The sequence below is a fragment of the Meleagris gallopavo genome, chromosome 2 (assembly GCF_905368555.1).
Source record: "Meleagris gallopavo chromosome 2, MGAL_WU_HG_1.1, whole genome shotgun sequence".
NCBI lineage: Eukaryota > Metazoa > Chordata > Aves > Galliformes > Phasianidae > Meleagris > Meleagris gallopavo.
In genome coordinates this window covers 58,337,103-58,348,964 of record NC_139405.1, presented here as the reverse complement: position 1 = coordinate 58,348,964, position 11,862 = coordinate 58,337,103, and the positions used below count along the sequence as shown (strand labels likewise).

The following is an 11,862-nucleotide window of genomic DNA, read 5'->3' as shown; positions in this document are numbered from 1 at the left end:
TGAACAGTAAAAGATGAATGGGTTACAGTACAAAAAACAGTGTAAAAAGGAAGACAAGTTTAAATATTGTTGTGTATGAAAGGGATGAAAATAATACAAGGATGAGAATAAGTAAAATGATAGGCTGGAACATCTGGGAAAGTAAATACAAAGACAAAGAGAACAGTCAATTAATGGAATACCAAGTCCAAAGTTTTAAAAAAATAAGTAGTGATTCAGATTATGCTTGTAGAGGGACCAAGCGCCCGTCTCCCATTGACTTCAGTAGGAGTTCTGCATGGTTAAGCCCTGAAATGCCAATTTAACTATTGATGTTATTTGTTTAGAGAAAATACCAATTGGATTGCTGTTAATTTGTATGAACCCATGCAGTGCTCTGCCTCTGAGTTAATGGGAACTCTAACAAGCTCAGAACTATTGCTAGATCAGAAAGTGAGCATGCCAAATGTCTTTTCTGTTTGATTTCATGCAGTACATGTATAGTAATTGATTAACTTTAAACTCACTGCGTCTGTGACTTTCTGATACAAGGAAACAAAAGACTAATTAGTCAGCATAGGGACAAGAAATAATAGCTTTCAGCTTCACCTGGCAACTAATTTAAAATTGCAAACTAGCAGGACAGCACACGTAAATTAACACAGCAAGAGACTTACTAAAACATCAGGATAATACCGTGACCAATAACAGCATTTGCCAACTATAGGACTGCATAATAAGATAATGGGAGGTAATTTTCATTTTTCATGGCAGAAGATCTTGAGTCAGCAAGGAATTTGCTCCCCAAAACCTCTCTGGGACAACTCTGCACGTCACATGCAGGATGCTTGTTGGCTCTTTCCTTAGGGGATAAGAGAAGAATAAAAAAGAACTGCAGAAAAGATGCTAGTCACTGTTGCATATAAGCAGTGACCCATAACCTTTCAATGAAAGATACAACCAGTTACAACAATTCCAATAATACCAGTATTCATCACCATGCAGTCCATGTAGATTTTTCATGGTTTTCTTTTTTTTGGTGGTTTGTTATATTCTTTGCAATTTTTGAAATCGAATGTTTTCTACAGTTTAAAATTAATAAGATTTTGTTTTTATTCATTTAACAAGAACCCAACCACTAAGAAAAAAAACATGTTCATTAACGTGCCAAAAATGCTATCTGCATTGTCTTTACTGGTAATCACTACCGATTGATTGCCATTAACTCTGGCAAGTACAGTTGCAAAGCCAGAAGGAGGAAAGTCTTCCACCTCCTACAAGACTTGTACCTAGACTATAATTCTTTCACTTTCATAGAGACCATTTATTCACCATTTACAAATAGGCCCCATGGTAGAACAAATTTGCATATAGCCAAATAAGGGTTTAAAATAATTTAATAGAAATTTTTGTCCACATTCTAGTTTAAGAAATTTAAGGTGCCATACATAAAATTTTAGTCTTAATTCTTTTGGCCAAGGTTTTTTACCTGTAGGCCATAATAAGTAAAAGTCTACCTGACTCACTGACAAAGGTTCGTCCGCACTCCGATCATCCGAAGACTTCGGAACTTCGAGTCTGTCGATGAAAGTCTGGAGTTCTTTCCTGAACGCCTTCATCTGCGCGTTGATCCTGTAAAGAAGCTCATGCTCGCGTATCCTGCTGCCATCATCTTCCTCATCCATCAGTCCAAACAGGTCCCCATTAGCTACATAAATTCTTGCCTCTGTTATGATGGTGCTCGTGTCGGAAATCAAGCGATCTATTGTCTTGCCCAGTCGCTCAGCTTCACAGCGAATATCCTTCATCTGCTGCCTATCAGTGAAGCTTTTCTGCCACCCAGATGGTGTTGGATAAAAAGATCTCGTGGGTGTCAGGCACCGGATATTTCTCACCTCTTCTGAGTCACTTTCCCCACCAATGGGCCCTTCCCTTTTGCGGTGAGGGGGACGGGAATCATCATCGCTCTCCTTTTTTCCTGCATCACTTTCTGCATCACTGTCTCTGGGGCTGCCACGGATCCCAAGATGAGAGGCTAAATCATAGCGTTGCATGTTGGACATAAGCACTCTATTCTCATACTGGAGTTGCATGACTTTGCCACTCAGCTCATTGATCTGCATTCGTGCAGCTTTTAGCTCCTCCTGCAGTGCTTCAGTCTTGGCATTATCGTGATGCCTAGAGCTCTCGTGGGCTCCAGACTTGTATTTGTATTTGTTCAGCTCAGCTGTTATGCGTTTGTTTTGTTCTTCCAAGTCAGCTACATTTCTCCTCAGCAATTCTGTCTCATCTTCTACTAGCTGCAAATGCTGTCTTAATTCTGACAAGGATTCACTTTGTTCTCCCAGAAGTGGATTAGTGGCCCCTGAGAAATCATCTCCTCTTAAGTCATCTAGCTCTGCTTTTAATCCTCTGTTTTCTACTTCTAACTCCACTATTTTTCTCCCAAGAATGTTAGCTTCCTCTTCCACAAGTCTCAACCGAAGCTTGAGTTCAGCTTCCCTTGTGGTAGGTGGACCGCCTGCTTCACCTTTTGGCAAAGGGCTGTCCAAATCACCATAAAATGATCTATATTTTTGCAGCTCGTGTTCAAATCTGTCCTTCTCCTTATCGATCTTAGCCATTTTCTTCCTCATCAAAGCTGCTTCTTCTTTGACAAATTGCAGCTGGCATTTCAAGTCTTCGTTGTCCTCCTTAGAAAAAAAAGGAAAGAGAAGAATTTGAAGAAAGTTGATGTAAAACAGGAGACCTCCAGTGGATGGTCTTAAATTACAAGATCAACAATTAAAGGTACGTGGCTTTAGATACACAGAGACTTTCCTGTGACCATTTGTTCATCAATCAGTAAATCAAATAAAGGGAAATAAATATTTAAATTTGAAAAGAGAAAGACTATTTTACACGCCATTAAACCCTGTGCTGCCCTCAGAAAAGGCCTCTTGTGGGTATCTTGTAAAAATAACTTGCAACACTGTATTAGATATCACAGTGTTAAAAAATCTTGAAACGTGCACACAAAGGGCCTATACTCTTATTTCACTTGTGCTCCGTTTACTGATTTTGCCTAAAATATTTGGAGTACATGAAAGCTGGTGGGTTTTTGTTGCAGCACAAGTAGTTCATTTAGGTAGATCTTGACATCATGTCATCTCACTACAGATTTGGGATAAGAAGTCTCCATTTTGCAGCATGTAGAAAAACAAAAATCAGAGCAAACAAGTGTAAATCTGAAAATCACATTTCCAGAGTCGCTAAAATCTCCGCATAAGGATCCGGATTACTGTTCTTTCAACATACCTCTGTTGGTGTTTGCTGTGACTTTTTTTCTGATTTTTGTAGGTCTTTGCTCCCTCTTCTTTTCAATGACTGCTGAAACAAAAACAAAGTGAGAGGCACTGCATATTTCACTGAAGAGCTACATAATTTAGTCATTCTGTTTAAACATAGTGTGACAAATGCAAATACAAAGGCAGTAACCTCTTGCAGCTCCTGTGATGTCAAATACAGAGGAGAGACACTGCTGTCTAAAAATGACAGAGCAGAAGCACTGCTTTAGTGAAGTATTGGTTTAATCAGTCTGCAACATTTTTTTATTCAACACATTTTAAAACAAACACATAACAAATGCTTAGCATCCTTATCATCACATGAAAGGTAAGAAAGGAAATATATCCAACAGTAACCCCCAAAAAATGGAAAACTGAGGCAAGCAATAAAACCAGTCCCATAGGTAAGCCACACAAAGCATTGTCAGTGACTTCTCCTAGCTAACCTGAGAACAAGGACATCTTTCTCTGCATCCCACCCACAGGCCTCAAGCTTGCAGTATGCTGCTGCTACAGCTCTCCCAGGCATATACTGCAGACAAAGCATGCAGAAAGATGCACGTGTCCTGTTACTAGATTTGTTCTGTTCTCCAAACATATTCAATACCTATTTTAAGTTGCTTGGACTACAGATTCCTAGTGAAAGGCAAAGCAGATTTACTTGCAACAAGCACAAGACAAACAAACCTATCCACACCACACAAGTGAGCTACTTTTTATGCAGCCAAGGTGAAAAGAAATTGGTGAAAAGATATTCCTGCTTTTAGAGAAGGATGCACTGGGTTCAAAACTTACTAGGAAAAAAATCTTGTAACTGCTAGCAATGAAAAGTTCATTAGCGGGCAAGTGGTAGCAGTGGAAAACAACTGCAGCAATCCCACTGTCAACACTCAATATAGATCATCAAGAAAACAGCAGGGAAGAGGAAAGTGAGTTAATACATAACAATCCACTTGCAGCTGTTCCCAGGTTTTATGCTTCCCAGGTGAAATGTAGCTCTTGCAGCAGGCAGTGATATAACTACCTCTCTCTGAGACTATTCTCTGGTATGAGCAGCCTTTGTGCCACTGAGTACTGAAAAACATGCATTTCCCTGTGCCAGCCAGGGAAAATCCAGTGGTATATCCAAAAGTCATGCAGTTCCACCTAGTGGGAATTAAAATCTGTTCACAATCCTCAAGAAACAAAGCATAATGGGCAAGTATACCGTATATTGCTGCTGGTACCAATTGTTCTCCTTCTTCTCCAGATTAGCCTCAATACAAGTACTACATCCTGAGGACTGCTCCTCTCAAAGGAATATTTGATACCACAGAAGTGATTAGCACATAGATCTAAGAAACCATAAGAGATGAGGCTTCTTGATCAAATTCACTATAGAGTTGAACCAGAATTAAAATAACTTCAGATTCAGAATTAGAATTCACGTGTATAGCCACCAAGAACCAGAACTGAAACTTGTAAATGTCTCTTGAAAATACTCTCAGTATTTTCTGTGCTCCCAGTAGATAAAACAATAAAACCAAAGATCATTAGAATCTCAGCCGGATACCAATGAGAGGATTCCAGAAGAATCCAGAAAAGACACAAAAAATAGTTAAATTGATTCTTCCTTTTAAAATAAAGCCAACAATATAGGGATTCAGTCTGCAAACAAAATTATTCTTCTCCAGGGTCATCCATTAATTACCCTACGGCAGAATTGGTATGTGCATATGGAAAGTTTTTTTATTGCTTTTCTTTTTGAATTGGCAAATTTATAAACTTTCAGAAGTGCAGACTCCTGCTATATGTCACTGTTAATCATTCCACTATAAAAAGCTCATTTTCAAATCAGTTATTACTTTTGCTTGCACCAAGTTCTTGCCAATGCCATCCACTAATAAAGTAATTAGAGGATAATTAAGCTATTTATGTTTGATTACCTAAATTCCTTCCTGCCAAGCCCAGCATCTCTTCAAACAAAATGAGCTTCTAAAAGGCTGAGACACAACTTCTTGTGTGCCCTACAACATTTAAGGATATGAGATGTATGAAAAAGTTTTCAATGACAAAATCATTAAAAAAGAGAAAGTTCAAAGAGCAAAAATTATTTTTCTGAGTTTGATGCAAAACTAAAACACTTGTTTTCCCCCTTTCTCTCAATGTTTTTTATTTTAAAGTCCTTTTCTTCTTTTGTTGTCAGCATAATAAATTTTTAACTTCAGTAATAGTTGTGACTATTTAATGACAAGACACTACTTTCTATTCTGCTGTACTTGAATTAAAGCATCCTATACTCAGCTTATATTCATCAATGAAGTGATGGTATATAGCAATGCGATTTTAAAGCAGTAAACAGCGAAGAACATACACAAGTCAACAAGCTGGATGATTTATGTAGGTAGAATAGGCCCCGCTGGTATTGGCATAATCTCTTTTCCTGTGGAAAACACCAGGAGGTGATTTCTGATCACTAGAGATTCCACTCACACACCTCAGTTGACAGATGACACCTTCAAAATCACAGTGCCCCATAAACATGATCTCAGGACACTGAGGAATTAGTCATAGTGAATGAAAAATGCTACATCTCAATCAGCGTGTTCCGATCTAAATAATTCTTAAGGGATTTTTCTGGGGCACAGTTCACAATTTAGAGTAGCTACTCTTTCTTCCATTTCTCTCAAGTCCTGCACTACCGCTGCCTTCCAATTCAATTCTCAATATGTTAAACAATTTATTCCCAATAATTAAAAAAAAATACTTCAAAGCAAAACAGAAAGAAAAAATTGTATTCAAATAAACATACTGCAAAATGAAAAACAGCAGTCCAGACTCTTGCAATTGAATGTTCCCATTCTCCCACTGGATACTACTGAAACACTGCTTATTTTGATATACTAAATAATGTTACACAAGGCCAGTTTAGCCAACTTTATGTACAAACGTTGTCTGTTCAAAAAGCTTCATGTTTTATCGTCTTTTAATATATTTCTCCACTTGTTTGGATAATTCTCCTTTTTCCATGTCACAGTGTACAGCAAGGAATACTGCAGTGCCACTGAAGGCTGCCTCTGTTGTTTTTCAAGTATAGCAAAAAAGTCTGCCCATCAAATTCTAGAATTGTTTTGCAAGTTTGTAACAGAGGGTAATTTAAATTATATTCAGTTCAGTCTATTTAATGATTATGATTCCTAAATTAAAAAAAAGACTGCATTTGCACTATCTAATCTGCAATGTTGTCTAGAGAGCTTTATGGTTGTAATAATCTTAAAACAAGTCATCCATCTTCAGGAAAAAAAAAAAGAATAAGCAAAAAATGTACATCATACTGTTTCTACAATGGAGATTTTGCTAAACTGCTCAAGTAGTATTGAAATATTCCAAAAGTGCTAGAATAATAGGACCAGCAGCTGGGGTATGTATTATTGTGTTGTATAAGCTCTGCTTACCTCTGAATGCCTAGGAAGTACAACTGAGTCTGACCTGACTCTTCTAGCATTCACTGTTTTGAGCACACATAAGGTTACATTAATGTTCTGGCAATGCTGAAAAATTCCACAATATAGATAAAAACCATAGTTGCACTATACGCACACCTGATCACATGAAATGGGCAATCCTGTTTTGATTTTAAGAGCATCAATTCTCCAGTGACCTTCACTGGACTTTATCCAATGTCTTGCTCGAGATGCTAAGCACTTCTCAAGACCAGATGGCAAAATCCTTCTCTTGCCAGCCTTAAAATGCAATCCAAATGTGCAGTTCCAACCACCTACGATGCTGAGTGCTTTAGAGTACAAAAAGACCTGAAGTCTACTTTATAAAAACCACAGCTGAATGAAGTGACAGAATCATGCTGCACTGAATATCAAAGCTTTAAAATGAACTCATTTCTCACTACTTGACTTTGTACTACAGGAAATCTTTCTGCAATTAATAAAGAAGCTGAATAGAATATACCACAGCTTTTCAAGACTTCTAGGTTGATTATTTCAAGTCTGATCTGAGGATAAATGATCTAAAAAAAACAGTGTAAGCAAACACAAGAGGAACTGTCAAAATATAAGGGGATTTATGAGTTCACGGGGTTCCCCTGCCAGCCCTTATCCCTGCTCACAGAACAGGCCAAGGCAAAGAGTGTGCAGTTTCTGAATCTCTACAGGTGCAAGTTACCATGGTTGTACTGCACACACTTGTAGTTAGCTACCTCTTAAACACTGTGACAGATCTACAGAGCTTTCAAAAAATCAGAGCAAAACCAATGCCATCTTTACAGTCTTTAAGAGGCACTGAATACTGAACAAACTTGCCTCTGGCTGGCACAGAGTGACCATGATCAGGGAAATAGAAATTTGCCCTCAGACTTTCTCTGTTCTTTCTCTTCAGTCAAGTATAGTCAGTTAGCTTGTGGATCTGGATCAAAGCAGACACAAGACAGATTTTTCAGTTTACTGCCACTGATTCTAATTCAATGTATTACCACACATAGTTAAAACTAAATGGATACTCTCCATGTTGGTAAACTGAAATACACTTTCTCCTCAAAACAATCTTTGTATTTAAAATGTCCCCCTTACTCTGTAACTCTACCAATCTTTTTCAGACACAGACTCCTTAAACTATCAGCCACTTTGGTGGCTGTTTGCCAGCAACAAACTCCAGGCACTGGCTTTGTCATCGGCATAAGAACATAGAACCACACAAACACTTTTCTCTTTCCACTCTTTCTGAAGAGCAGTTACCACAAGTATTCCAGTATTTGACTTGCTTCCAAGAGCTGCAAGAAAATGCAGAGGATAAGGGAAATGCAAAGAAGCATGGCACCCAAGTCCAAGAACCAAACACAAAGCTGTAGGTCTAAGCATATCCCTATCACTTTAGAAACACTGCCTTCATATTAAAACTGGTATAACTGAAAACATTGCTGAAGAACAATATGAAATGAAGGCAATAAAAGAGAGAATAACAGTTCTTACCTAGTCTTTTAATGTCTTCATATTTTAGAAAAGAGTAGCCACCCTGCCATATTTGTATTATTTGCATTTATTTATGAATTACTACAGGTATCACTTTCAGATCCTTTGCTGCTATCCATTTGTCAGTTTTAAGAAAAAAAATAAGAAGAGGGAAAAATATATATTTGCTCTTTATCTAAAGAAAGCCCTTATATTTTGAAGGAAAAACAAATTGATGAAGCAAATAACGAGAACTGTGCAAATACAGGTAAAAAGATGAAAGCTGCCTTTTGAAAGCTCTTTATATAATCAGTTCAAATAGCCAGCAAAATCTGACACTTCATTCTCTGTGACTGTACACTTCATCTACCAGGATATCTGAAAGTAGTGAAAGCAAGTTCTCTGAAGAGGAAGCTGTCCTCTGCCATTTGAACCAACTGGACCTCGTTATAGATGCAGAAATCACAGGCAGCTTACACTCGTCTAATACTGAAATGCAAGAGTAAATCTCAGAACACCACAAATACTTTAGAGTGAAAACACTGGAATAAGGTATCTTGCTGCACAGTGATGCCAGTTAAACCTATTGTCCAGGACTTGTCTAAGTTGCTGTTTATCTGTGAGCTCAGTTATTTGTGTTTTCTGGGAGAAAAGAGTCAGTCTTTTTGTTAGGGTTTGCACAGCACCTAGTACAATGCACACCAGTCATTATCTTGGATTGTTACTGTGACAGAGAGTATGTCAACACAGTTCAAAACTCTACCAAACAACAAGAAGCCACGCTCATGGACACAGCAGTTACCAATTAAATATAATACACATTTCACTTAAGTTAAATAGAGTTTTCTTTCTTACACCTATTATCACAAATATTTTTTAGTCTTATCAGAAGAACGTCTTAGAGAAGATTACAAATCAATTGTCACAAGAACACAAAAGTGCCAACAACCAGATAAGGTTCACAGCCTTAGTTACAAAAACCCATGTATAGCAATCAAAGGCTAGTTATTCTCTCTCAACAAAAAGGCTAGTGTGAAAATGGTAAGTAATGAGATGGAAAAAAGGAATGACTCTACACATACAGTGTACATCTTCACACTACTCACTGAAGGAGTATACAGAAATCAGTTCTGCAAAGTTAAGCTAGTCATGTTTGTACAAATTGCACTCAAGCTTATTTCAAACTGAAGAGCTGTGTCATATGCACAGACGGTTCTTATTGGATTCACAGGGAAGGGTTACATCAAGAATACGCACATTAGGTTTGTAAGCACTCACCAGGAAAAGGGGCTCTGTAGGTCACCCTTCAAGACTATGCACCTCAGACAGCACTTCTAGTACAGGAACATCTCACATAAAAATCAAATTTTAGAATCATTTGAGAGGATGCAAAAGTTTGAGATGAATTAATTTAGGAAAAATGCAAGGGGCTGGAAGCTAAACTGGAAGGAAGATATTTTAGCAGTTTAGACATCCCCAAGCCCACCTTTCTCACTTTATCCTATGTCTTATGTTCATAAGGATGCACACAGTGCTTTTCCCATTATTTCTACCATGCAAAGGTAGCAGAATATGGTAGAACTGGCTGGAGTAAGGGTTGAGTAACTCCACTGACTACAAAAGGCTCAGAAGACCTGTGACTGGTCCCTATGTCACTTCCTCCTAGGTGAAACATGCTCAGCTTTTTAAGGGAGATGCTAATTCCTTGCAAGGGGAGGGGCTGTGGATCTTGGGCTGACTTGAAATGTTTATGTCTGCAGTTGTCTTAACACTCTTATTTAATACTTCCCTTTGCTGTGACTGAAAATCTCATTCTGAAATGAAATTTGACAATCTTCAGCTCATTAGAAATATCTGATCACTGGAATGCATTTTTTAACTAGCCTTCATGAACAAACACCTGACCGTTCTGCACTTATCATAAATGTCACTGAACCAGTGGATCACCTGCAAATTAACAACACAGCAGTGACTCCTAATGGGGTCTCAGACAAATCAATTCTTCAGCTAATTAACATTTTTCACTGCTGCCTGGAAAAAATTAAATTATGGATAAAATCTGCAGATAGAGTCAAGGCTGGAGAAATTATAAACAGTGAAAAGAACTATCACTCATGTAAAACTACATGAAGTGAAATAGCATCTGTTCTAAAGGATAATCAGTTGAAATGATGTACAAATGTAATTTTTTGACTGTATTAGACTTACATGGTAAAGTTTTTGTAGCAGGGGACTGCAGGATTAGCCTGGTGAGCAGAGCCCACCACTACTCTGTATTAGTTCAGAGCCAGCTCTGGCTGCTCCAAAAGGACCCACTGCTGCCATGAGCTGTGCTGGTTGTGCATGTGGGAGAGCAGACTGAAGAAATGAAGAAACTGCTGCACAGTAGCAGCTGGGGGAGAGGAGTGGCAAATGTTAGAGAAACAGCCCTGCAGGTACCAAAGTCAGTATAGGAGGGTAAGAGGTGCTCCAGGTTGAAGCAGTGTTTCCCTGCAGCCCAGGAAAGGCTTATGGTGGAGTAGATTGCCCCTCCCCTGCAGCTCACGGGCACTATGTGGAGCAGATCTCTATGTGCAGCCTTGAAGGAGCTGACAGTGCAGCAGCAGATGAGGCCTGAAGGAGGCACAGCCCATGGAGAGCCGCTGCAGGAACAGCCTCAGGCTGGAGCTGCAGCCCTGGAGTGGAGTCCACGATGGACCAGAAGAAGGACTGGCAGAGACAAAATACTGTGCTGGTGATGGTTACTGGTGGGTGATCTCTCTTGTCTTTATCTTAGCCCATGAGGTTTTTTTCATCATATTATATCCTCCTGTACTTTTCAGAGAGAGCAGTGTGGTAGTGCTGAAACCACCGCAGTCACCAAACAGCTTAATTTAGTTCTATAGTGTAGATACCAAAACTAAGGTTCCCTGTGCAGTCTCTAGAAATGACTGATTCTCCACAGTCAATCCACCTTCACAGGTAGTGAAATGAACCATTTCTAAGTACTGCCCATCTTTCCCCTTCGAGGAAGGACAATTTCCTGACTTAGATTAACATCTTAATTTTTAAACAGTTAAATGATGACAACCCTCAGCATGCAAATTAAAAAAAAAAAAAAAAAAAAAAAGCCAGGCGCAACAAATGAAGCATTGATGCTGGACTCTTCAGTTTAACACACTATTAGGAATAAACTTTGAAACTCTACTAAAGTCTGGGAACTGGGCAACACTACTCAGAAAAGCACGCCATAAGGAAAATGAACCTTTGAAGTGTATCTATGTTTCTGTATCATCAAGGCAATGTTCCAGTTCAGAACTCTTTCTGGGGCACTGTTACTGGTGCTTCTAATGAGTCATTTAATCAAAGATCTAAATTGCAAGCATCTGTAAAAATTAAAATAATTCAGCCAAGCCTGTATTATAAAACACTCTTCGTAATTAGGCCACTTTGATGTCATCATCAGTCATGCTTTACGGAGACGCAGAAACCTCTCATTACACACAACACTGATGGAACAGATGCCTGGCAAATACATTCTAAGTGCAAGTACTCAACTGTGACCTAAGCAAAGAGCTTGGTTATTATCCTAACCTGATTTGCTGAGAAAATCAAATTCAATTAACACAATCATACAT

The 11,862-nt window shown here is 38.6% G+C and overlaps 1 protein-coding gene across 5 annotated transcripts in view; it reads right to left on the bottom strand.

Annotated features, from left to right (window-relative positions):
• The window catches only part of MTCL3 (MTCL family member 3), a 34,533-nt gene that overhangs the window by 7,517 nt on the left and 15,154 nt on the right, over positions 1-11,862 (bottom strand). The window contains exons 5-7 of one of the 5 annotated variants that reach the window (XM_085217343.1): positions 3,277-3,348; positions 1,497-2,672; positions 507-521 (exon numbers count right to left, since the gene is read on the bottom strand). In XM_085217343.1, coding sequence (XP_085073469.1) covers positions 507-521; positions 1,497-2,672; positions 3,277-3,348 — 1,263 coding nt within the window. Of the gene's footprint in view, positions 1-18; positions 2,673-3,276; positions 3,349-11,862 lie in introns of those variants that run through there. The other 4 variants (XM_085217344.1, XM_010707347.3, XM_010707352.4 and 1 more) reach the window with 4 other exon arrangements.